The 26054-nt window shown below is 42.1% G+C and overlaps 1 protein-coding gene and 1 long non-coding RNA gene across 5 annotated transcripts; one reads left to right on the forward strand and one right to left on the reverse strand.

Annotated features, from left to right (window-relative positions):
* The first annotated feature begins 437 nt into the window (after positions 1–437).
* Positions 438–7232, forward strand: LOC127331385 (uncharacterized). 4 transcript variants are annotated; one of them, XM_051357531.2, is made up of 12 exons: positions 438–570; positions 897–1138; positions 1491–1585; positions 2174–2346; positions 2598–2718; positions 3486–3789; positions 3906–4000; positions 4588–4760; positions 5012–5132; positions 5900–6119; positions 6617–6809; positions 6891–7232. In XM_051357531.2, exons 1-12 carry the CDS (start codon positions 537–539, stop codon positions 7001–7003), a joined length of 1884 nt encoding a protein of 627 aa, XP_051213491.1. In that variant the 5' UTR covers positions 438–536; the 3' UTR covers positions 7004–7232. The 4 variants fall into 4 exon arrangements, 3 of the variants coding, with proteins under 3 accessions (XP_051213491.1, XP_051213492.1, XP_051213490.1); XM_051357532.2 differs by lacking the exon at positions 1491–1585; XM_051357530.2 differs by having other exon boundaries at positions 454–1138.
* A 14640-nt stretch (positions 7233–21872) lies between these two features.
* LOC139835130 (uncharacterized) lies at positions 21873–24348 on the reverse strand. Its single transcript, XR_011750841.1, has 4 exons — positions 23794–24348; positions 23483–23611; positions 23208–23333; positions 21873–22273 (listed from the first exon to the last, which is right to left on the reverse strand). It is a non-coding gene; the product is annotated as an uncharacterized lncRNA (long non-coding RNA).
* Between the last annotated feature and the right edge of the window lie 1706 nt (positions 24349–26054).

Here is a 26054-nt window from a genome sequence, read left to right on the forward strand (position 1 = left end):
CATGGATCTTTTCCATTTTTCCTACTAAATCCATCTCATGAAGTTTGTCCAAGATTTGTTATTTTTTTAAATATATTTAAGTAGTACTCCCTCAGCCTATTTTAATTGACTCGGATTTTTATACTAAATTAGAGTCAATTAAAAGGGACCAAAGGGAGTATTTAGTAACTAGATACATTTAAATTTGGATAAATTCCACACATGTTACTGCTAAAGTTGCTTAGAATGGTTTCAAGGAATTGATTTTAACTAAAAATTGTCACAACTTTTTAGATACAGATAAATCTGTAGCTGAAACATGTTTATATAGGTAAAGTTGAGAAGTTTGTTTTAGAAAAGAGTTGCTTCGACTGCAAGCTGCTTCAATTAACTAACTGGTTTTTCTTTTTCTGTGAACACAAAATGGGGAAGAAAAGAAAAAGGGTCTGTGTGGCTGACTGGCTTGACCCGGCAGGCGTGAAACGATAGGAGAGAGCAGAGCAGAGCAGAGGAAAAGCAAGGAAAGGAAGCGAGGCGGCGGCCACCCGACCATCCCCATGGCTTCCTCGCCGCCGGCCTCCGACTACGAAGGTAGGAGTGGAGGACACCCGCATTCCCTTCGCTTCCTCCGTCCTACACCGAATCCTCGGATCCATCTCCTTCCTTCCCTCCTATGCTTTTCCTTTCCTTTTTTCTTCTTCCCCAACAAGAACACCACCACCTAGACCGATGATCCGTCCCCTCCGCCTCCGACGGTTCTCCCACTCACCGCCACCGCCACCGCCGCACACCGTCGATGCTGCATTTCCGGCCCCCCTCCGAGCCCGACTCGTCGGCACAGACAGGAAAAAACGAGGGTTTGCCTTCCAATTACCTCAATTTAACTTCGGAACCCGCCGTTGATCTCCCCGTTTCAGATGACTTGGGGGAGCAGCGGACGCACGTCAGGATCCTGGTCTCCGACTCCGAGGCCGACAGCATCATCGGCAGGGGCGGGTCCGCCGTCACCGCCCTCCAGTCCACCTCCGGGGCGCTCGTCAAGGTCTCCCGCCGCGGCCAGCTCCTCCCCGGCACCGGCCGCAGGGTCCTCCTCGTCTCCGGCCTCTTTCACCAGGTCATGGACGCCGCCGAGATCATACTCAAGAAAATCCTCTACCAGGTCCGTTACCCTGCTCTCCTCTGCTCCGCTCCGCTCTGCTCGAGTTTCGTGTCGGTTCAGTCTGATGGTCTTCAGTTGGTTGCTTAGGGGCTGTTTGGTTTGTGCCCCAGCCCGCCACGCCAAATCATGGGCAAGCCAAAAAATTGGCGAAGGATTTGCCCGCCCCACTTTTGCCAGCGCGTGGGCACAAAAACTAGAGTAGGAACCAAAATTTTGGCGTGGCTGAGCAAAGACGGCTTTAATCCAAACACTAGCCCATGATGCTAGTCAACGCCCAAATTTTGGAATGGTAACCGGTGGCCACAATCCAAACAGATCCTTAATCCTCTGCTCTGCTCTGCACTGGCCTCAGGGCGGCCAGGTGATCGACGAGCGGGCCACCGTCGTGCTCGTGGTGCCCGACGCGTCCTGCGGCGTGCTCATTGGCAAAGGGGGAACGAACATCAAGTACGCATTGTTTTCCTTCAGCTGCTCATGCCCAGTCATGCTGTGTGTGATGTACTTGCGATGGCACATCTCCAGGGAACAATTTTCTCTGTATCTATCTACATTTCATGTGGAATTGCATGTTTCGTAATTGTGACAAAAAAAAAACTGGCAGAAATGTGTAATCTATGGTTCTAGCACTGTTATTGTTGTGATCCTTTTCTCTATCTATGTATGTATTTGGTTTACCGCAGTGCAATTGCATGTTTTGGGTTGTCACATAGACCATTTCCACACAATTGGTCAGATATGTGGTCATAACATTTAATTTGCACATTACAATCTATGGTTCTAACAGTGCTATTACTGTTAGATTCTTATATTTAAACCACCTTTGTGTATGGGATCACATATAAACACAGGACTCACAGAGGCATGCTGTGAAATTCAGCTTCAGCTCTGCTTCTTCTAGTTCACTATTTGTTTGGGTGCCTAGGCTGCATTTGTTTCCATTTCACTAGTATCTCCATCTTCATATTTCTTCTGTTTATTTGTACTTTTGAGAAATTGCAGCCTTGATGCATATTCCCCTTTTTGTTTACCATTTAGGTCACTAGCTGAAGTATCAAATGCTGGAATTGTGATCTCACCGCACGACAAATACTATGGTCTGCACGATAGGCTGGTTACAATCACAGGAAACTTGGACAACCAGCTGCAGGCGATATTCTTGATACTTTCTGAGTTGCTGGAGGACGATCGCTACTCACGTATCTATGCAGGTTTTTCTTCATTAATTTTAGCACTGGACGCTACTACTGTCTTTTCGGCATTTTTCTTGTCATATGTATTTGCCTGCTACTCAGTTTCGGGTTGGATGCCTCTTCATTCACATCTTGTCTGCATTGGGGTAGTTTGGTATAGTATCTGTCAAAGGCTTGCAGCAAGACTGAACTTTAAGAATAGGTTGCTTACATATTCTTATATGGTATGTGTATCGAGATCCTGAACTAGTTTAGATTTATTTATGAAGGAGCAACGGAGAGATCAGCAGCCATGTCGGGGTCCTCCGATGAAGATAATTCTAGGGAGACAGATACCCTGCCTTCTCCTTTGCATTTGACGCCCGCGATCGGACTCCCTGTACCTGACATGTACGTATGCAATTCCTACTTTATTTTAAATGCAGTAACGTGCAGAAAATAATGCTGTGCCCATGCTAGGTATTCGAATGGTTCAATCCACCATGTAGGGTCTCAACGCACCAAACCTGTTAACTGTTTTAGTCCCGTTATGTGCATATTGGGAAATTATGGACTAGATTCACACATGTTGTCCATTTTATTTTGGCTGTTATGGCAGCTTTAGAAAACTTCTATTTATTGGCCACCAACATCAACAATTGCAAGAGTAGCAACAAAAGAAAAATAAGACCATATCGTCTAATCGCTACAATATCCATTGCATGGTCTTCACGGAGTGGTGTTTCGATGTTGAGCTTGGTTGTTCCTGGGTCTTGAGTGGGGCTCGGCCCTTTGGCGAATGTGGGCGTGGCCCCATTGGTGTTGTTCTATGTTCTTCGCCCGGTTTTCCACTAATTAACTGGGCACCTCGTCTTAATTAATGTGTTATGCAAAGCTTTTGCCTTCGTTAAAAAAAACTAATATCCATTGCATGAATGTCAAGTTGGAGGGTGAATGTAACATATGCACTACATGCACATGTGGTTTCACTGTTTTGCTGCTAATGCTAATTTAGATAAATGTTAATCAGCATGTCCTCTGTTTTGATTTTAAAATTTGCTGAAACAACTTTCTTACCATGTGCGCTTTTTAATTACAACATTTTCAGCAATTGTTTTTTTTGTGTGAGAGACTTCCAGGAATGTTTAAGCGTTTCTGTGTTCTTTTATGTCATCCAGTCTCGATACAAGGTTGGAGACTTGGGATGATCCCACTCCAAGGGAATCTGAATTTAGTCTCAAGGACTTGGGGGAGCAGTGGACGCACGTCAGGATCCTGGTCTCCGACTCCGAGGCCGGCAGCATCATCGGCAGGGGCGGGTCCACCGTCACCGCCCTCCAGTCCACCTCCGGGGCGCTCGTCAAGGTCTCCCGCCGCGGCCAGCTCCTCCCCGGCACTGGCCGCAGGGTCCTCCTCGTCTCCGGCCTCTTTCACCAGGTCATGGACGCCGCCGAGATCATACTCAAGAAAATCCTCTACCAGGTCCGTTACCCTGCTCTCCTCTGCTCCGCTCCGCTCTGCTCGAGTTTCGTGTCGGTTCAGTCTGATGGTCTTCAGTTGGTTGCTTAATCCTCTGCTCTGCTCTGCACTGGCCTCAGGGCGGCCAGGTGATCGACGAGCGGGCCACCGTCGTGCTCGTGGTGCCCGACGCGTCCTGCGGCGTGCTCATTGGCAAAGGGGGAACAAACATCAAGTACGCATTGTTTTCCTTCAGCTGCTCATGCCCAGTCATGCTGTGTGTGATGTACTTGCGATGGCACATCTCCAGGGAACAATTTTCTCTGTATCTATCTACATTTCATGTGGAATTGCATGTTTCGTAATTGTGACAAAAAAAAACTGGCAGAAATGTGTAATCTATGGTTCTAGCACTGTTATTGTTGCGATCCTTTTCTCTATCTATGTATGTATTTGGTTTACCGCAGTGCAATTGCATGTTTTGGGTTGTCACATAGACCATGTCCACACAATTGGTCAGATATGTGGTCATAACATTTAATTTGCACATTACAATCTATGGTTCTAACAGTGCTATTACTGTTAGATTCTTATATTTAAACCACCTTTGTGTATGGGATCACATATAAACACAGGACTCACAGAGGCATGCTGTGAAATTCAGCTTCAGCTCTGCTTCTTCTAGTTCACTATTTGTTTGGGTGCCTAGGCTGCATTTGTTTCCATTTCACTAGTATCTGCATCTTCATATTTCTTCTGTTTATTTGTACTTTTTAGAAATTGCAGCCTTGATGCATATTCCCCTTTTTGTTTACCATTTAGGTCACTAGCTGAAGTATCAAATGCTGGAATTGTGATCTCACCGCACGACAAATACTATGGTCTGCATGATAGGCTGGTTACAATCACAGGAAACTTGGACAACCAGCTGCAGGCGATATTCTTGATACTTTCTGAGTTGCTGGAGGACGATCGCTACTCACGTATCTATGCAGGTTTTTCTTCATTAATTTTAGCACTGGACGCTACTACTGTCTTTTCGGCATTTTTCTTGTCATATGTATTTGCCTGCTACTCAGTTTCGGGTTGGATGCCTCTTCATTCACATCTTGTCTGCATTGGGGTAGTTTGGTATAGTATCTGTCAAAGGCTTGCAGCAAGACTGAACTTCAAGAATAGGTTGCTTACATATTCTTATATGGTATGTGTATCGAGATCCTGAACTAGTTTAGATTTATTTATGAAGGAGCAACGGAGAGATCAGCAGCCATGTCGGGGTCCTCCGATGAAGATAATTCTAGGGAGACAGATACCCTGCCTTCTCCTTTGCATTTGACGCCCGCGATCGGACTCCCTGTACCTGACATGTACGTATGCAATTCCTACTTTATTTTAAATGCAGTAACGTGCAGAAAATAATGCTGTGCCCATGCTAGGTATTCGAATGGTTCAATCCACCATGTAGGGTCTCAACGCACCAAACCTGTTAACTGTTTTAGTCCCGTTATGTGCATATTGGGAAATTATGGACTAGATTCACACATGTTGTCCATTTTATTTTGGCTGTTATGGCAGCTTTAGAAAACTTCTATTTATTGGCCACCAACATCAACAATTGCAAGAGTAGCAACAAAAGCAAAATAAGACCATATCGTCTAATCGCTACAATATCCATTGCATGGTCTTCACGGAGTGGTGTTTCGATGTTGAGCTTGGTTGTTCCTGGGTCTTGAGTGGGGCTCGGCCCTTTGGCGAATGTGGGCGTGGCCCCATTGGTGTTGTTCTATGTTCTTCGCCCGGTTTTCCACTAATTAACTGGGCACCTCGTCTTAATTAATGTGTTATGCAAAGCTTTTGCCTTCGTTAAAAAAAACTAATATCCATTGCATGAATGTCAAGTTGGAGGGTGAATGTAACATATGCACTACATGCACATGTGGTTTCACTGTTTTGCTGCTAATGCTAATTTAGATAAATGTTAATCAGCATGTCCTCTGTTTTGATTTTAAAATTTGCTGAAACAACTTTCTTACCATGTGCGCTTTTTAATTACAACATTTTCAGCAATTGTTTTTTTTGTGTGAGAGACTTCCAGGAATGTTTAAGCGTTTCTGTGTTCTTTTATGTCATCCAGTCTCGATACAAGGTTGGAGACTTGGGATGATCCCACTCCAAGGGAATCTGAATTTAGTCTCAAGGACTTACGTGGGGCATTTATTGCTGCTGCAAGGCAACATTCCAGCGTCAATACCATGCCACTGACTCGGGAGGAGAGGCTCAAGCGTAGAGATAAGAATGATAGGAATAGTTTGATGATAGCATTGGAAGTATATACCAAGAAACATAATTTGCAGGTCACACCCACATCAATCAACCATGGCTGTTATTTTGTTTTGTTTATTGCTATGCTAATTGGTTGTTACAACTCAGCTTACTACTTATCTGAACAAACCGGTGTTAGTATATTTTTCTACAAATTCTATCGAACTTCAAGAAGTTTGACTTGCACAAAACTAGAACTTCAGTTATTTTGGTATTGAAGGGAGTAGAGGTTACCTATCAGTACTTTTATTCTATTTTTAGAATAGACATGCAGTTTAAGTGAATCCATCTGCAATAATGAGCAGTGTTTATTTGCTATTACCTATCAGTAGTACTTTTATTCTATTTTTAGAATAGACATGCAGTTTATTACTTGAGTGAACCCATCCGCAATAATGAGCAGTGTTTATTTGCTATTATCATTTAGACTACTGATTTAGCCCATTACGCAAGTTATGTCCAGAAATGAAATGCAATTTACTATTTATCTGAATTGGGCTTCTTATATTTACATGTGTCTATATTGCAGTCCAGTGATTTTGAAATTGTGCAAGTCCAAGAGAGAAATCTTATTGATGAATATGGAAAGGGATATATACATTTCAACTTTGTAGTGAGAGGGTTAAATGGTGAAGTAAAAAAATTCTTTGCTGAAGTACATCCTAACATTAAAGATGACACAGGTGTTTATCTGTGCACACCATTGGAAGAAAATGACAAAGGTATTTTCACATTCTGCTATCTTTATGCTAGTTTTTATCTTAGGCTAGGCATTTAATAATGCACTTGTTTTCCTTTTGGAGGTCATTGCTACGGGTGTAAAGATCGGGCTAATGGTCTTGCTCACCCCAATGGAGGTGGTTTCTTAGGCGGCCATAAAGAAGTTGGTTTTCCATTTATGGAGTTTGAGGATTGAATGCTATGAGATAGCCGCTTAAATTCATTTTCATGCAGGAAAGAATAGGCTCGCCTTTATCTGATTGGCATGAATTTCTGCAAAGAAACATATTCTGTGAGGCAATACATATTATGTGCATGCTATCTGTTGGATATTATGCTTGTGAGCTACTCTCTGGTTGTTCACCTAATACAAGCCTGAACACCTGTGCAATTACTCATAGTATGGCGTGTGCTATCTTGATGAAGAGATTTGTGTCCAGTTACTTCAGTGCTTGTAATTGTGGTTTTTTTCATGATTGTGTGTTATCTGACCTAGAACAAGTTGCTAGAGCAATAGTGATCTAAGTTCTTAGGCGAGCTCTAGCCTACAAATCCCTTAATGTTTGAGTGCCACAAGAATGGATGATACATGAATATATCCTTCCATTTGTAAATGATCAGGTCAGGTTGATTTGCTAAAACGCAATCAGCAGCCATTTAGTTTGCTGATATGTGCTTCTTGTCCTCCATGTTTGTTTGTGTCTAACCTGTTTGGAGATGCATTTATTGGAATACTTTGGTGCCGACGAAGTAATTGAGATGTGTTATTTGGGCACAGTAGATATTGTTCTAGTTACTTGGAATTAGAAGTTTATCTCTTCATATTATATTTAATTTTGTCAAATCTTTGGGCCTGTTGTATGAACAAAAGCTTATAGTTATGGATATAAATTTGCATTGATACTGAGTAGTGCTACATATATGTGGGATCTTGTGCTTTTCTTTTCAAATGGACATGAGCAAAATAAGTAAATCATTTGCCAGCAGCTTCCCAAGCAAGTTGGGGTAGGCTTAATTCATTCTCTGCCAAAAAAAAAGCTAGCTAGTACCAAATCGTTTCTAGGATGTGTTATCTGCTTAGAGAAATTATTATAACCATTATTTCATAGCATACGCCCTTTACAGTTATGCAGTTGCCACAAGTGCATTGATGTGAAAATCCTGATCTGTCATGATATTATAACCAAATCCTCTAATTTAGTAATCTGATGAAGGTAACAACTCAAGCAGTTCTCCTGGTCATCTTGTTCTTGCAATATGTGTGCAGTCCCTATGAGTTTTCATGTCAAATATGTTGATAACTATTACACTTTAGACCCTCAAATGTGTGTTTTTTCACAGCATGTTTGGAAAATATAGGGAAATGCATTGGGTGTTTTAGGGTGGAGGTTTGTTGGGGTATTAGGATCAGGAAATTGATTATGAGTCTCAGTCTCTTGTTTGGTGTCTGATGGGGATTTGGTTCATGGGTAGACTTTGAGTGTTGTACTGAGCCTGACAGAGTCAAAAGAGTTTTAAGGGGACATGCTGTAGAGATGAGGGATCTTGCACATTAACCATTAGTGAACTGATTGAAACAGTTGTTGCCGATGAGAGGTGGTTGGTACAGAGTGGCCTCCAACCTGTGCTGAAACAGGTACATTTCAGTGTCGTTCTGCTTCAACAAAACCTTTTACGTGTACTGTTGTTTTATCCTGAATTGCTTTCCCAGAGTGTTGCTATATGCGCCTAATGTCAACCTATCATACACTTGTAGATAAGGCAAGATATTTGGGGATTTGAAAATGCAGAGTTTTATATTATACGATTGTCAGAATATCTTCTTGTTTGTGTATTTGGTCATGTGTGCTTTCATTTGTTTCATTTTTTAATGAGTGGTAAACTATAAATGGCATTGCTGTTGTATTGAGTCTTTCAGGCTGAGATGTGCCTCTATATATGCTCATAATTACATGCTTTTAGCGATGCTGCTTTGTGGGACATGTGAATAGTAATATGTTTCAGATCTTGTAAATCTTGACCTTGCCTTGGTCAGTTCTCTTATCAAAGAACGTCCATCTTTTATGTGAATTGATATGGTAGTTGTTGCCTGAATTTGCAATTCCAACAATCTTCCTTCTGCTAAGGTGATGGCTCCATTTCGTTCTTGGGATTTCTATTTTCGTGCCCTCGGTTCTTTAGTTGTGCTCAGTTTTCCCCAGCTCCTTAGTTTTTCCTCAGTTTTCCCCAAGTTCTTGTTTGAAACCCGCAGAAGCAGCTCAGACGGCAGGATTTCCGTTTAGTTGACCGTTCCGTGCTGACGTGTGGGGCCGCGTCGTGTGGGCCCGCGTCGCGTGGGGCTGGTAGAAAGGGACCGCGTGGGACAGGACGAGATAGCGTTTGGTTCCACGTGAGCAGGAGCTGGGTTTTGTCTCTCTCGGCCCAAATTGACATTTTCCCTTTTAAGAGTACCTTTTCCACCTCCTTCTCTCTGTCTTTTTTCACCTAATTAGTATCAAATCTAGAGAAGCTTCTATTTCTGCCTTTTGGCCCTCGTTTTTTGCCTAATATGGCAGCAAATCTAGAAGCTAGTATATGATAAATTCACAGCAGCATAATCAGAAAACTAAGTATAATACATAAACTGCATACAACAGCCAAAAGCAGCCAATAACGTTGTTAATGTTCACGACAAACTAAGCTGAAAAAAATACAAGACACACGCAATGTATGGCCAACAGAAGATTCCTCATTGCTCATATATTTCTTCGTCTCCCCATTCGTGCATTATCCCAAGGAAATATTCATTGAACTCCTTCCGTCTGCAGTGTGCGGCCAATACATCCTCCAAATGGTATGGCCTGTGTTCATATCTCAGACCGTAGTTTCCCATTCTATCCACATATCGTGGCCACTCATCCCAGGCCTTTGTATCATGAATGTACTCTCTGATATAACCCAAATCGGCGTAGTAGATGCAGCCAGGTCGAAGTGTCAGGTGCACTCTGGTGTCGACGGAGATACACCGGATATAATGCACGAAGAAGGCATGACTGCCAATGTTACTGACCGGATGGAGAGAGCGGCTCTGAGTGTCCACACAGTACACCAATGGTTGGTCCTCCAAAAGCATGTTGTCCAACAACACAAGCAGCAGATCACCATCCGACTTCACAAGATAGAACTTGTCATTTCCAAGTTGTGGAAATGAAATTAGTGTCTCCATCTTGACAGTGCTCGCGCGCTGCTGCAACTGTAGATTGGTGCACACTATTCCTCCGGACTCAAAATTGTCCACAGCTATTGCATACAGTTCACCATTGAACGGGGTAATGCAACGCAAACCATGGTTCTCGATCGAAAAACTTCCATCTCCCCAATCATCTTCGTATATATCCTTAGTTGGAGTGCTCTCATCGACCCAACTAATTTCGTTCGGGTAATGTGAGCAAACGAAGACCATAGTAGGGGATTTGATTACAGCGACTGAATCCAGAAAAACAGATGGCATCAGCGCCTCAAACATAGTGTTCGATGCCTTTGTGAGTGGGTTCAGAAGCCGTATCTTGTGCGGCGGGTTCTTCTGGGCACGCACGATGACGCCATGGAAAAAGCCGACGAATTAGTATCTAAAATATATTGATGAAGATAACATTCAGCACTAAGATTGAAAATAAGAATAGATTAACCCTATAGATATGGAGGAATTTGGAGGAATTTGAACCTTGCACGAACTTCCGATAGATCTATGGTGACGTAGCGGGATGTGCCGAGTTGGAGGAAGGTGAACTCAGCGGCGCGTGGAAGGGCGTGGTCTACCATGATCCATTCGTGCAGGTGCACGTCGGGCTCAGGTAAACCTGAGCGCTAATTTCTACAGACTTGCCTCATAGCAGAGTAGGCGTTCACGTACTCCTCATTCGCCAGTAAGCATTCGCCGATCTTGTGAAGTGGTTCGTCACCCATGAGAGAGGCCCAGCTCATGGAGGCGCCTCGCTTGGATGCGCCGCCCTCGGAGGCGACGGGCTCGGCGGCGACGGGCTCGGAGGCGATGGGCTCGGAGGCGACGGGCTCGGCGGCGACGGGCTCGGAGGCGACGGGCTCGGAGGCGACGGGCTCGGCGGCGACGGCCTCGGAGGCGACGGGCTCGGGGGCGATGGATGCCGGCGCATTCTTCTTCTCCATCGCCGGCAGGGCTCGTACGGCGGTTGGGGTTTTTCCTTCAATTTGGAGAAGTTGATGGGACGTGAGAGGCGTGGTTTCGTGCGTGAGCGAGAATGATACGTACTGTGTGCAGAGGGAGGGAGAGAGGGTCTTACGCGTCCTAAATGCGACCCACGTCCTACGCGTCCACTAGTGCACGTTTGCACCGCGACACACGTCAACAATGGCACGTCTTCCACTTCTGCACCGCAACACGCGTCCTCGAGTCTAACCCTGGAAATTTAGATATACTCAGGTATACCCTCGAGTCATATACTAGCATTTTTTGTGTGCTCAGTTTTTCCCTTGATTGCTAATACTGGCTAGTGCAATATACTCAGTTTTACCCTCAAGTGGCTGGTCAACAGAGAGTCAACAAATGAGATTAACCAGTTAAATGAGTTATTTAATGTGCAAAAAAATCCAAAAAAGAGTGGCACTTACTCATGGAGTCTTTACCACAAATTTCCACTTCTCAAATCATAGATAAACTATAGATAAATCAAGTTTTACCACAAATTGCCACTTCTCAAATCACCTAGTAGCTATGAAGGTGCATGGTTTTCCACAATAAGCCCTACCCAAAACAGCTTTCCCCAAAACATACTTTGTCTGAATGAGGCCATAATTTTCACACTCATGTATATTTGTATTACAAATAGTTTGAGGTAGGCCAAGATGGGTTTCATTGTACAAAACACGCATTTTTCATTTTTAAATCTCATATTTGAATCCCTTAGTCTGTTTACTACTCACTTGCCCTTGGTTTCTTGATACTACTCAGTTTTGCCCTCTTCCTTCACAAATTATCACAGACGCCCAACATTGCCCTGATTGGTCTAACCCATGTCAGGCGGATCGTGCTCGCCGACCGTTGATCGTATGATTTAACGGGCAGGATAACCCCTATCTCTCTCTAGTCGGGGCCACCACCTTCTCTATCTCTCTGTCGGCGGTTAGTTTCCACCCTCTATGTATGCTAAAGGGCGGTTACCCAGTACGCTAAAGTTTGGTTTTCTGCATTATTTTTCACGAGCTAAATTATAAACTCTTTTAGGCATTATTTTTCACGCAAAAAATGATAAACCATCACCGATTTGTACTTTTCACGCAAAAAATGATACACCATCACCCATTTGTTGTAGCCATTAATTTTCACGCAAAAAATGATACACCATCACCAATTTGTTGTAGCCATTACTTTCCACGCAAAAAATGATACACCATCACCCATTTCTTGTAGCCATTACTTTCCACGCAAAAAATGATGAACAATCACCGATTTCTTGTAGCCATTACGGTAAAATGATAAACTATCATGAATTACCATTTCTTTTAGGCATTACTTTCACGGTAAAATGATAAACTATATCACGAAGTTCCATTTCCGTCAAGATAGTCCGCATTACTTTTTTGTTGAGATATACTCCCTCCGTTCACAAATAAGTATACTTTTAGCTTTTTTACTAAGTCAAATATTTTAAGTTTTGACCAACCGTAAATAAAAAAGTAGCAACAAATATGATGAGATTTTGGTATAATTTGAAACTACATTTCAAAACGAATCTCGGGATACTAAATTAGTGTCATAAATGATACTACTTTTTCCTATATATGTGGTCAAAGTTTAATTTTTTTGATTATACACAAAACCTAGATGACTACCCCCACAACGGTCATGTCCTCCTTAATTTATTGTGTAAAGCCCCACAACGGTCACCTCCTCCTTAATTTATTGTGTAAACCCCATACAACGGTCATCTCTCCCTTATAAACACACACAACGGCCATCCCTTGTGTCAATAGGTTCTGCCTCTCTCTTCTTCGTTCACATACACTTGATCCATTGCCATGGCTTCCACGTCTCGGACGCGGACCGGAAGGGGAAGGGGCGGCCGGGGTGGTGGATCATCATCATTGCCACCACCACCGTCAACATCATAGAGGAGTTCTTCATCGCCGTCTACGAAGACCCTTTGGTCAAGAAGGTACGTACGCGTTCCCACGTATATGATGCATGTGATTAATTATGGGCATGTTCTAAAAAACCTTTAATTTCAAACGATCGGCGCTCGATCTCTTTGTAGGCACTCCCAAAAAAGTTTGCGAACTATCTTGGTGGCCAGGAGCCATCTAAGGTGTATCTGCGAGCAGCTGACTGTTGTCCTCGTCTCTGGACCATTGAGGTCCTATTTGACGGTCAAGGCCGGATGTACCTCGACAAGGGCTGGAAGAATTTCGCCATCACGCATGGTGTGGATTTCGGCTGCTTCGTACACTTCAAATATGAAGGCGATGATGTGCTCACAGTGAAGGTGTTCGACGGAACAATGTGCAGGAAGTACTACTACTCGGACGACGAAGATACTGACGATGAAAGCGACGACGACATGAAGCCATGCATCCATCCCCTTTAGATAAGGGGATTATGACCAAGAATATATATGTAGCTTCATATGCATCGATTTAGAGATCTAGCTATTTTCCTATATATTATGCATTTAAAAAATTATATCGCAATTTCCAGAATAATTCGAGCACCACAGCCTCCAAACGATGCCGATATCGGCATGGTCAGAACGGCTATGCTCGCCGCCACTGCTAGGTCACCGTCGGGAAACACCATGTTTAGCATAAGATTCACTTTAGATTAAGCTGCGGAAATAGTCACCTGCCATTGGCTGAGGCGGCCCCACAGAGTGGTGATACGTCTCAAACGTATCTATAATTTCTTATGTTTCATGCTACTTTATTGATGATACCTACATGTTTTATATACACTTTATGTCATATTTATGCATTTTCCGGCACTAACCTATTAACAAGATGCCGAAGAGCGATTCTTTGTTTCTCATTTTTTGGTTTAAGAAATCCTAGTAAGGAAATATTCTCGGAATTGGACGAAATCAACGCCCAGGATCTTATTTTTCCACGAAGCTTCCGGAAGTCCGGAGGAGATACGAAGTGGGGCGACGAGGCGCCCACACAACAGGGCGGCGCGGCCCAGGTGCTGGCCGCGTGGCCCTGGCGTGTGGGGCCCTCGTGGCGCCCCTGACCTACCCTTCCGCCTACTTAAGCCTTCGTCGATAATAGTTCCAGTACCGAGAGCCACGATGCGGAAAACCTTCCAGAGACGCCGCCGCCGCCGCCAATCCCATCTCGGGGGATTCAGGAGATTGCCTCCGGCACCCTGCCGGAGAGGGGAATCATCTCCCGGGGGACTCTTCACCGCCATGGTCGCCTCCGGAGTGATGTGTGAGTAGTTCACCCCTGGACTATGGGTCCATAGCAGTAGCTAGATGGTCGTCTTCTCCTAATTGTGCTATCAGTGTTGGATCTTGTGAGCTGCCTAACATGATCAAGATCATCTATCTGTAATGCTACATGTTGCGTTTGTTGGGATCCAATGATAATGAATGCTATGTTATGTTGATTATCAATCTATAATCTATGTGTTGTTTATGATCTTGCATGCTCTCCGTTATTAGTAGAGGCTCTGGCCAAGTCGTTACTTGTAACTCCAAGAGGGAGTATTTATGCTCGATAGTGGGTTCATGCCTCCATTAAATCTGGGATAGTGACAGAAAGTTCTAAGGTTGTGGATGTGCTGTTGCCACTAGGGATAAAACATCAATGCTATGTCTAAGGATCTATTTGTTGATTACATTACGCACCATACTTAATGCAATTGTCTGTTGTTTGCAACTTAATACTGGAGGGGGTTCGGATGATAACCTGAAGGTGGACTTTTTAGGCATAGATGCATGCTGGATAGCGGTCTATGTACTTTGTCGTAATGCCCAATTAAATCTCACACTACTCATCATAACATGTATGTGCATTGTCATGCCATCTTTATTTGTCAATTGCCCAACTGTAATTTGTTCACCCAACATGCTATTTATCTTATGGAAGAGACACCACTAGTGAACTGTGGACCCCGGTCCATTCTTTTACATCGAATACAATCTACTGCAATACTCGTTCTACTGTTTTCTGCAAACATCATCATCCACACTATACATCTAATCTTTTGTTACAGCAAGCCGGTGAGATTGACAACCTCACTGTTAAGTTGGGGCAAAGAACTTTGGTTGTGTTGTGCAGGTTCCACGTTGGCGCCGGAATCCCTGGTGTTGCGCCGCACTACACTTCGCCGCTATCAACCTTCAACGTGCTTCTTTACTCCTACTGGTTCGATAACCTTGGTTTCTTACTGAGGGAAAAGCTTTCCGCTGTACGCATCACACCTTCCTCTTGGGGTTCCCAACGGGCGTGTGCTTTACGCGTCATCAAGACTATTTTTCTGGCGCCGTTGCCGGGGATTTGAAGAAAAGTTACACCATAGAGATCTCTAACTCCCACGTCAACTTTGCGCCAGCAACTGTTTTTCTGGCGCCGTTGCCGGGGAGATCAAGACACGCTGCAAGGGGAGTCTCCACTTCCAATCTCTTTACTTTGTTTTTTTCTTGCTTTATTTTTTGTTTACTACTTTGTTTGCTGCATTATATCAAAACACAAAAAAATTAGTTGCTAGCTTTACTCTATTTACTGTCTTGTTTGCAATCTCCATATTAAAAATACAAAAAAAATAGTTACTTGCATATACTGTTGCTAAAATGGGTACTCCTGAAAATACTAAGTTGTGTGACTTCACAACCACAAATAATAATGATTTCTTATGCACACATATTGCTCCACCTGCTACTGCTGCAGAATTCTTTGAAATTAAACCTGCTTTACTGAATCTTGTTATGAGAGAGCAATTTTCTGGTGTTAGTTCTGATGATGCTGCTGCCCATCTTAATAATTTTGTTGAACTATGTGAAATGCAAAAGTATAAGGATGTAGATGGTGATATTATAAAATTAAAATTGTTTCCTTTCTCATTAAGAGGAAGAGCTAAAGATTGGTTGCTATCTCTGCCTAAGAATAGTATTGATTCATGGACTAAATGTAAGGATGCTTTCGTTGGTAGATATTATCCTCCTGCTAAAATTATATCTTTGAGAAGTAGCATAATGAATTTTAAATAATTGGATAATGAGCATGTTGCCCAAGCATGGGAAAGAATGAAATCTTTGGTTAAAAATTGCCCAACCCATGGACTGACTACTTGGATGATCATCCAAACCTTATATGCAGGACTGAATTTTTCTTCGCGGAACCTATTGGATTCAGCTGCTGGAGATACCTTTATGTCCATCACTCTAGGCGACGCAACAAAGCTTCTCGATAATATGATGATTAATTACTCTGAATGGCACACGGAAAGAGCTCCACAAGGTAAGAAGGTAAATTCTGTCGAAGAAACCTCTTCCTTGAGTGATAAGATTGATGCTATTATGTCTATGCTTGTGAATGGTAGATCTAATTTTGATCCTAATAATGTTCCGTTAGCTTCATTGGTTGCCCAAGAAGAACATGTTGATGTGAACTTCATTAAAAATAATAATTTCAACAACAATGCTTATCGGAACAATTCTAGTAAGAACTATAGGCCATATCCTTATAATAATGGTAACGGTTATGGTAATTCTTACGGGAATTCTTACAACAATAATAGGAATACACCCCCTGGACTTGAAGCCATTCTTAAAGAATTTATTAGTACACAAACTGCTTTTAACAAATCTGTTGAAGAAAAGCTTGGGAAAATTGATATGCTTGCTTCTAAAGTTGATAGTCTTGCTGCTGATGTTGATCTTTTGAAATCGAAAGTTATGCCTAATGAAAATAAAGATATTAAATCATTTGCTACAACAAACGCCATCCAAGTTCAAATTAATGAGAATATAAGATTGATGGCTGAATTGCGTGCTAGGTGGGAAAAAGAAGAAAATGCTAAAGATAACAATGTAGCTAAAGTTTGGACTATTACCACCACTAGTAATGCTAATGCTTCACATGTTGCTGCACCTCCTACTATCAATGGTAAAATAATTGGCGTTGGCAATGTTTCCACTTCTAATGCAAAGCGTGAAAAACTGCACAAAGCTGCTAAAAGCTAAACTACTGTGATAAAACTGCTGAATTTTTTTCTAATGTTGGGGATAATGATCCCATTGCTTTAGATCATAATGGTTTAGATTTTGATGACTGTCACATCTCTGAAGTTATAAAGTTCTTACAAAAACTTGCTAAAAGTCCTAATGCTAGTGCTATAAATTTGGCCTTTACAAAACATATTACGAATGCTCTCATAAAAGCTAGAGAAGAGAAACTAAAACTTGAAACTTCTATTCCTAGGAAGCTAGAGGATGGTTGGGAGCCCATCATTAAGATGAAGGTCAATGACTTTGATTGTAATGCTTTATGTGATCTTGGTGCAAGTATTTCCGTTATGCCTAGGAAAATCTATAATATGCTTGACTTGCCACCATTGAAAAATTGTTATTTAGATGTTAATCTTGCTGATAACTCTACAAAGAAACCTTTGGGAAGGGTTGATAATGTTCGCATTACGGTTAACAATAACCTTGTCCCCGTTGATTTTGTTGTCTTGGATATTGAATGCAATGCATCTTGTCCCATTATATTGGGAAGACCTTTTCTTCGAACTGTTGGTGCTATTATTGATATGAAGGAAGGGAATATTAAATATCAATTTCCTCTCAAGAAAGGTATGGAACACTTCCCTAGAAAGAGAATGAAGTTACCTTTTGATTCTATTATTAGAAAAAATTATGATGTTGATGCTTCGTCTCTTGATGTTACTTGATTCACACTTTCTGCGCCTAGCTGAAAGGCGTTAAAGAGAAGTGCTTATGGGAGACAACCCATGATTTTACTACAGCACTTTTGTTTTATATTTCAGTCTTGGAAGTTGTTACTACTGTAGCAACCTCTCCTTATCTTAATTTTGTTGCATTTTTGTGCCAAGTAAAGTCTTTGATAGTAAGGTTCATACTAGATTTGGATTACTGCGCAGAAACAGATTTCTTGCTGTCACGAATTTGGGTTGAATTCTCTGTAGGTAACTCAGATAAATCTGCCAATTTACGTGAGTGATCCTCAGATATGTACGCAACTTTCATTCAATTTGAGCATTTTCATCTGAGCAAGTCTGGTGCCTCTTAAAAATTCGTCTTTACGGACTGTTCTGTTTTGACAGATTCTGCCTTTTATTTCACATTGCCTGTTTTGCTATGATTGATGGATTTCTTTATTCCATTAACTTTCAGTAGCTTTGTGCAATGTCCAGAAGTGTTAAGAATGATTATGTCACCTCTGAACATGTGAATTTTGATTATGCACTAACCCTCTAATGAGTTGTTTTGAGTTTGGTGTGGAGGAAGTTTTCAAGGATCAAGAGAGGAGGATGATACAATATGATCAAGGAGAGTGAAAGCTCTAAGCTTGGGGATGCCCCGGTGGTTCATCCCTGCATATTTCAAGAAGACTCAAGCATCTAAGCTTGGGGATGCCCAAGGCATCCCCTTCTTCATCGACAACATTATCAGGTTCCTCTAGTGAAACTATATTTTTATTCCGTCACATCTTATGTGCTTTACTTGGAGCGTCTGTATGTTTTTGTTTTTTGTTTTGTTTGAATAAAGTTGGATCCTAGCATTCATTGTGTGGGAGAGAGACACGCCCCGCTGTTGCATATGGACAAATATGTCCTTAGGCTTTACTCATAATATTCATGACGAAGGTGGAAACTGCTTCGTTAATTGTTATATGGTTGGAAATGGAAAATGCTACATGTGGTAACTGGTAAAATGTCTTGAATAATTTGATACTTGGCAATTGTTATGCTCATAAGGATCATGTTTAAGCTCTTGCATCATATACTTTGCACTATTAGTGAAGAAATACATAGAGCCTGCTAAAATTTGGTTTGCATGATTGGTCTCTCTAAAGTCTAGATATTTTCTAGTAAGGGTTTGAGCAACAAGGATGACAGTGTAGAGTCTTATAATGCTTGCAATATGTTTTTATGTGAGTTTTGCTGTAACGGTTCATGCTTGTGTTTCCTTCAAATAACCTTGCTAGCCTAAGCTTTGTATTGAGAGGGATTACTTCTCGTGCATCCATATCCTTGAGCCAATAACTATGCCACTTGTGTCCACCATACCTACCTACTACATGGTATTTCTCCACCATTTCAAAGTAAATTGCTTGAGTGCTACCTTTAAACAATTCAAAATTTATCACCTCTGATTTGTGTCAATGTTTTATAGCTCATGAGGAAGTATGTGGTATTTATCTTTCAATCTTGTTGGGCAACTTTCACCAATGGACTAGTGGCTTCATCCGCTTATCCAATAATTTTGCAAAAAGAACTGGCAATGGGATTCCCAGTCCCAAATTAATTAACCTTCATAATTTTACAAAAAAATAGACACTCCTCCATGGTATGTGATGGTTGGACGACACCCGAGGATTCGGTTAGCCATGGCTTGAGAAAGCAAAGGTGGGGAGGAGTGTCATCTAAACAAAACTAAAATAAAAAGGCACTCCTTCATGGTATGAGATTGTTGGCAGGCACCCGAGGATTCGGTTAGCCATGGTTTGTGAAAGCAAGGTTGGAAGGAGTACCACCCAAAAATAAAAATGTTTCATGGGAGCCGCTCTTTGAAGGTTTGTCTGGTAAGGGGGTTAGAGTACCCGCTACCATTCGTTGACAACAACAAACACCTCTCAAAATTTACTTTTATGCTCTCTTCTTGTTTTCAAAATAAAAGCTCTAGCACAAATATAGCAATCAATGCTTCCCTCTTCGAAGGGCCATTCTTTTACTTTTATGTTGAGTCAGTTTACCCACTTCCTTCCATCTCAAGAAGCAAACACTTGTGTTAACTGTGCATTGATTCTCACATACTTGCATATTTACATTCATCATATTACTTTATGTTGACAACTATCCATGATATATACATGTTACAAGTTGAAAGCAACCGCTGAAACTTAATCTTCCTTTGTGTTGCTTCAATGCCTTTACTATGAATTTATTGCTTTATGAGTTAACTCTTATGCAAGACTTATTGATGCTTGTCTTGAAAGTACTATTCATGAAAAGTCTTTGCTATATGATTCAATTGTTTAACCATTGTCTTTACCATTGCTTTGGATCGCTGCATTCATTACATGTGCTTACAATAGTATTGATCAAGATTATGATGGCATGTCACTTCAGAAATTATCTTTGTTATCGGTTGTTCTAAAAGATTCATTGCATAGCACGGTTCTTAAAGCAGCATAAAAGTTGGTCTAACAAAAACACTTAATTTGGCCATTTTTTTCGTGCCCAGGCTACGGCGAGTGTAAAAGTGGGCCCTTCATGGCTGAACGCATACAAGCTGTCTACCTAGCCTTTGTCACTAATCTGCATCATTTTAATCATCTCCGATCTACAAAACGGTGGTAGGTTTGAAATATGCTGAACACAAAAAAAGATGTGTATTGATGTTACGATCGAATCAAGATCTACTCGTTTACGAATGTTAAAACCGAAAACTTTAAACACGAATGTAGCACGAAATGGTGAAGTGAAGCTACTTCTCGAAGGAATTTTGAAATGGTCAACCATGTGCGAAAATTTTACAAAACTCTTCCAGGAATGGCTCAAAAAGGAACACGAAACCGAGTTTGAAACACTCGACGAAATGACGAATCGATCACGAAAATGGAATCACAATGTTGAGGCGCATCTTTTGCATGTAAAAATTATCACAAATCGATAAATTGTTAGGCATATTACAAGTGATTATGATTGAACTAGTTCCACAACCTCCTCAACGTGCATCCAACAAATCGAACTGCTTCCCATTTCTCCACTCGAGCCCAAATAAAATTGCTAGCATCCGAACATAGTGCCGAATCTAGCTTAAGTATATTTCTACTTATAAAATAGCAGTTGGCCAAATTGCATGCGATAGGACGAACGCGAAAAACCAATACAACCAACCAATCAAGCCCCTAGACCAGTCGTGAAAATCAAACTTAGCGTGCAATTTTCTATTCGAGAAACCGACTTGCAAAATCAAATATTTGTACCCCTTCGATGTCTCCGAATATATGACAGCTACACATGTGACATTGGACATAAATAATGGAGTAATAAATAAAATAAATTGTTGCAGGACCATCGTTATTTTTTAGTGTTTGCTAAAACAGACCATCTGATTGTGTCTTTGTCAAGTACTATTATAATTTTTTGGAACATTTGTCAGAACAGATCACCGGTCCAAAAGGTAAAATTTTGCACTTTTTGCTAGGATGATCATGCTATGATCGGTTTTGAAGAAAAAAAATGCAAAACTTCCGTTTCTTGATAGGTGGTGTGTTTTGCCAAATATACCATGAAGTTGTAATGATACCTAGCAAAGACACAAATAAACGGTATGTTTTAGCAAACGACGTAAAATAATGATATCCTCTACAAATTTTCCCTAATAAATATGTATAAGCCCACATCTATCCTCCGTCGCAAGTCATGTTATGCAGGTCGCACCCCTATATAAACATCCAGCCACATAACTCACATATCTATTCTACTAGTTGAATGCCCGTGCGTTGCTACGGTTTTTAAGTTTTTTTATATTTAATATTTTTCCATGAAATATATAAATATTTCTAACAATTCAATTGAGACCCACCCAAATTAGGATACATTGCTGAACACAGAAAAAAGTCAGCTTTATTTTGCCAATAATCGCAATACTACAAGATAAGACATGTTTATAGCACGATAAATGACAAGTCTTGTTTTTTGCACAAAAAATAATGAATGTCGATAAATTAAAAAAAAGAGTATCACAGCTATGGTGTCAAAATGTTCATAAGTAATGACAGAATCTTAGTTTTCAAAATGGCAAGATATATCTACAACCGCTCAGATAGTATATTCCTTCATTTAAATTAAGAATACTCTTGCGGTCTCTAGAAATATACGATGGGTACCATTTGTCCTCTAAACATTCCACTTGAGGCCAAATGAATCCACAAACATAGATTCGTAACCATAATCGTCTCTTGCTTGATAAGTAAAATATATAGCTGACATCTTACACAAATGAAAAAGATTTACATGTGGAGCCTTTGTTCAACCTCTGAACTCGGCCATGGCTGTATTTGTGTATCATGCAGCAGTCGTGCTCCCATCAGGTGTTGCGCATGTCCGTGGACGAACCTGAGTGACCACCAGAATGTGGTCATCACATTCCCGATAAGACAGCCAGCTACCACCGCTTCTTCACCAGACGTGGATTCCTCCTCGCTAACGCACATTTGGCATCCCTTGATTGCTAAGGATTGACTTCTCCGTTAACAAAGTTAACTGCAGAAAAGAAAGGCAGCAACAGAAATCGGTTACCCAAGTTGTCCAGCTGCAAAGAATTAAAAAGTGTAGTAGTGGGCATACACATTATTTTGCTCAAAACTGTTTCAGAAAGTTAAGGCTAACTCTGAATAACAAGTCAAGTGAAAAATAAATTAAACAGCACGCAACTCTAAATTTGTGTCAAATGAAAAGCTAATGGCACATATAAATTCGGGCCATGGTTATCGTTGTTGACAAAAACAAATACTCGTTGCAACCTGCCGAGCACCAAGATCCACTGTATGCCGCATATGTCGCCATCTTACTGAAGCCACCAGGTAAAAATAGGGAAATAGATGAAGGCCTTAGTAATTGATTCAAAATTATCACACTTCTACACTTCTATAGTATATTCCTTCATTTAAATTAAGAATAGTAACTGTACTAACTTTAGAGACCTGCATTTTGTCTGTTACTTCCTTGATGAAAGAATATGTCCATAGATAAAAACTCTCACAAACTGTGCGCTTGAACATAACTCGGAATCTAGACGCAAGCTTTTCAATCAAGAACTTCGCTAATTTGCTAATCCTATATAGTATGGAATATCTCAAGTCCTATAGTATCAACATGTTAAGGACAACAACTGAGCGTCATAAGTCATAACACAAGATGAAACTCAACAAAGTTGTATCCAGACATGCGTGATGATCTCATAATAATGAATATTAGGAGAGCCAGTCAGGGGATATGAAATCTATCTGATGAAAAGTAAATGCCCAGGCCTGTGCTCGCTTTCTAGTCCAGCATCGATCTTAAGATAAATAGCTAGAAGGAGAGTAGAAAGAAAAGTTGTTTACAAACCTTCTATGAGATGTTATATCCACTACAACAGAACAACAATTTATTAGAGGAATTCTCAAATTCTAAGAGTGAGAGATTGACACTGTACCACAAATACAAGATCTTAGTCACGCTGGAGTCAATAAAAATACCACTCCTAGTTGGAAGTTGGTACACAGAATTCCCAATAAAAAAATTGTTGGATGGACCATGACATACTCGATAGCATTCCTCCCTAAAAACACAATCGGGAGAGCGTGTAAGAAAATGCTGCATCATTATCTATCACAGCTTTATGGTGTCAACAACTACAAATGCTAGAATTTGCTTGGATGGACCATGACATTTAATTTTCTTGCAGCCTAGAAAACTGTTTAATCTCACCAAGCATGGGATAAAATTTGCAGCAGAGAATACATGAACAAATGGTGCGACCAGTGCAAGCCACCATAAAGTGCCAGATACGTCTTCTCCAATGACCAGTCGTGGTGCCTCCTCCTCGAAAATTCCATGCTAGAAGCAGAAGGACAAATGGCAAATAAGTTACCTTGTGCTACCAACAAACAAATCATAATTCAGTAATCCATAAATCTAGAAAAGAAATCGCATCTACCACCCACGCCTGAAGAGCACATCCCCACCACACGGTATTAGATTGCACAAAATAGATCATATATAATGGTGAATATCATTACCTTGGTCTAATATACTGCGAGAGCGACATAGATGGGGAGTGGGTCAGGTGGATGGCAGGGGGATATGACCACTTCGATAGTAGCCCATCAGCCAGTAGGAGGATTTGGCCTCGTGACTTGAGCACAATGCAGCAGAGATGGCGTACGTGGAAGACGTGGAGGAGTTCCTAGGCAGGGAGCTCATGTCGAGGTCGAATGGAGGCGGGCAAGGCGATGTCAAGTAGGGGCCGCACTTGGGATCCAGACGGAGCCGATGTCGGCTGCATCGCGAATGGCCAAGAAGACGTCGGCGGCGCGGCAGGCGTCAGGTCGAGAGGTGCGGGTTCTCCTCCGCCAGGCGCATTCTCCTCTGCTAGGCCGCATATCGCATCCGCCACCGTCGCCATCTCCCGGTAGGCGGCGCTGATCTAGGAGGAGAGGGTGCACAAGCCGATCCGCCGACGGGATTGATGCCAAGCCAGCATGCGCACCTCCTCCCTCTGCTCGGCCGCGCACGGCGACCAACCTCATGTGGCTCTGCCTACAAGCAGACAGCTTTGGGGGGGAGGCCGGGAGGGGGACATGTGAGGGGCAGCAGGACCTGTGCTTTTACCCTGTGCTAGGGTTAGGTCGCGGCTGTTTATTCCTTTAGGGCTTGTTTGGTTGCAAGGGCTAATTAAACCATGCATTTATCTCAAGTCCAAGTTAAACAATAGATCATGATTTTAAAGTAAATTTTGGAAGTTGCAACTATACAGGCACCATCTATAAAGGCAAGCAGAGAGTACGAGGTGTCCATGGCAGCAATCTCTTCTTTCAACCAAAAGTTGGAAAGATTGGGCCCTTGGTGTTGAGGAAGATCTCTCTATTCAGCTGGCATTTGAAAATGGCGTGATGCGATTATTTTGCTTTTTGTTTCCTTCAAACAGCTGTGAGTGTTCTGGTTACTTTAATTAAGAAATGTTTTGGTTAGCAAATATCTATCAAATAAACAGAGTTACTAATAGACACCAAAACAGAACTCTACAGAAATGCATGCCGCAATTCGTGGTAAGGATACTCTATACAGGAAACAAGATGCAACCCTCCTGTTTTGGCCAAAATCTACATTGAAGTTTTGGATTTTATAGGATACATTATTGCACTATATAATCCCAAATAAAAATCAGTTCCTTTTGGCAAAAGCCAAAGCTGAACCAAAATCCCCGGAAGTAAGGTCAGAGTTGAAAGAAAATCGAGCTGCACCATGTCTGATGAACTCTGAAACTACATTTATGCAAGAACATGGCCAAAAGGGGAAAATGTATTTATGAAAATTTCTAGATAAAACTTTTGCATAAACATTACAGAAAGCTATCATTATGTTTGTAAAGTAAAATAGAAAAATTACCTTCAAGGAACCGGAACTGCATGTGCGGTAGTAAAAGAATGACAAATTAGATGTATCTGCTGCTGCGTTCGTACATGCCACGCTACAGATCTTGCTACCATGGCTGTTCCTTGTGGATCTGGGGCCAGCAAATTCATCTTGAGGTCAGCAGGGGCAGCATCACGAATTCACGGTGGTGGGTAGATGAACGAGAAGAAGTAGTGCAGGATCGGCTTACCAAGTGGCGGCGGATCTGGCGACGGATCTGGCGACGGATCTGGTCGGCGGTGAGGACCATCCGCGTGGAGTAGTGCAAGGAGGACGATCTCGGTGGATGCGTCGCTCGCGGTCTGCGGAGTGAGGAGGAGGATTTCGGCGGGGGCGTTGCTCGTGGCCGCTAGGAGGAGGAGGTCAGAGAGGGGCATCGCGCCGTCGCGCCGTCGCGAGAGCGAGCCGAGGAAATCGTTCCCGACGTCTGGAGGTGTGGAAAGCGCTCCCGGGATTTCCGGGGCGGTGCGGCCCATTTTTATCTACCCGGGGAATAAGCGGGGATCCCGGGCGGATCCCCTGAAACCAAACGAGCCCTCAGTGCGAATCATTATTTTCCACTTAGCGGTGGCAACGAAGGGTAATTATCTGTGCCAAGTACCAGGACAATTTACGCTGCCATAGGATGTAGATTGAACGTTCCAGATGCTCCCAATCTCCTTCACCAAACGCGTTGTATGACGTACGACCAACTGAAATCCAAGGGTATATATGATGCCCCCCTACGGAGGCCTCGCAGCGCATCCATGTGTCGCCCACCTGTTGGCCGCACGCCTCTTTCTTTCTCCAGGGATTGGGCCACGCGTCACTCTGTTATTGGGCGCGGGCGCTCATGCGTGAGACAAATCCGCCCCCAGCAAACCAG

The sequence above is a fragment of the Lolium perenne genome, chromosome 2 (genome assembly GCF_019359855.2).
Source record: "Lolium perenne isolate Kyuss_39 chromosome 2, Kyuss_2.0, whole genome shotgun sequence".
NCBI classification, from domain to species: domain Eukaryota; kingdom Viridiplantae; phylum Streptophyta; class Magnoliopsida; order Poales; family Poaceae; genus Lolium; species Lolium perenne.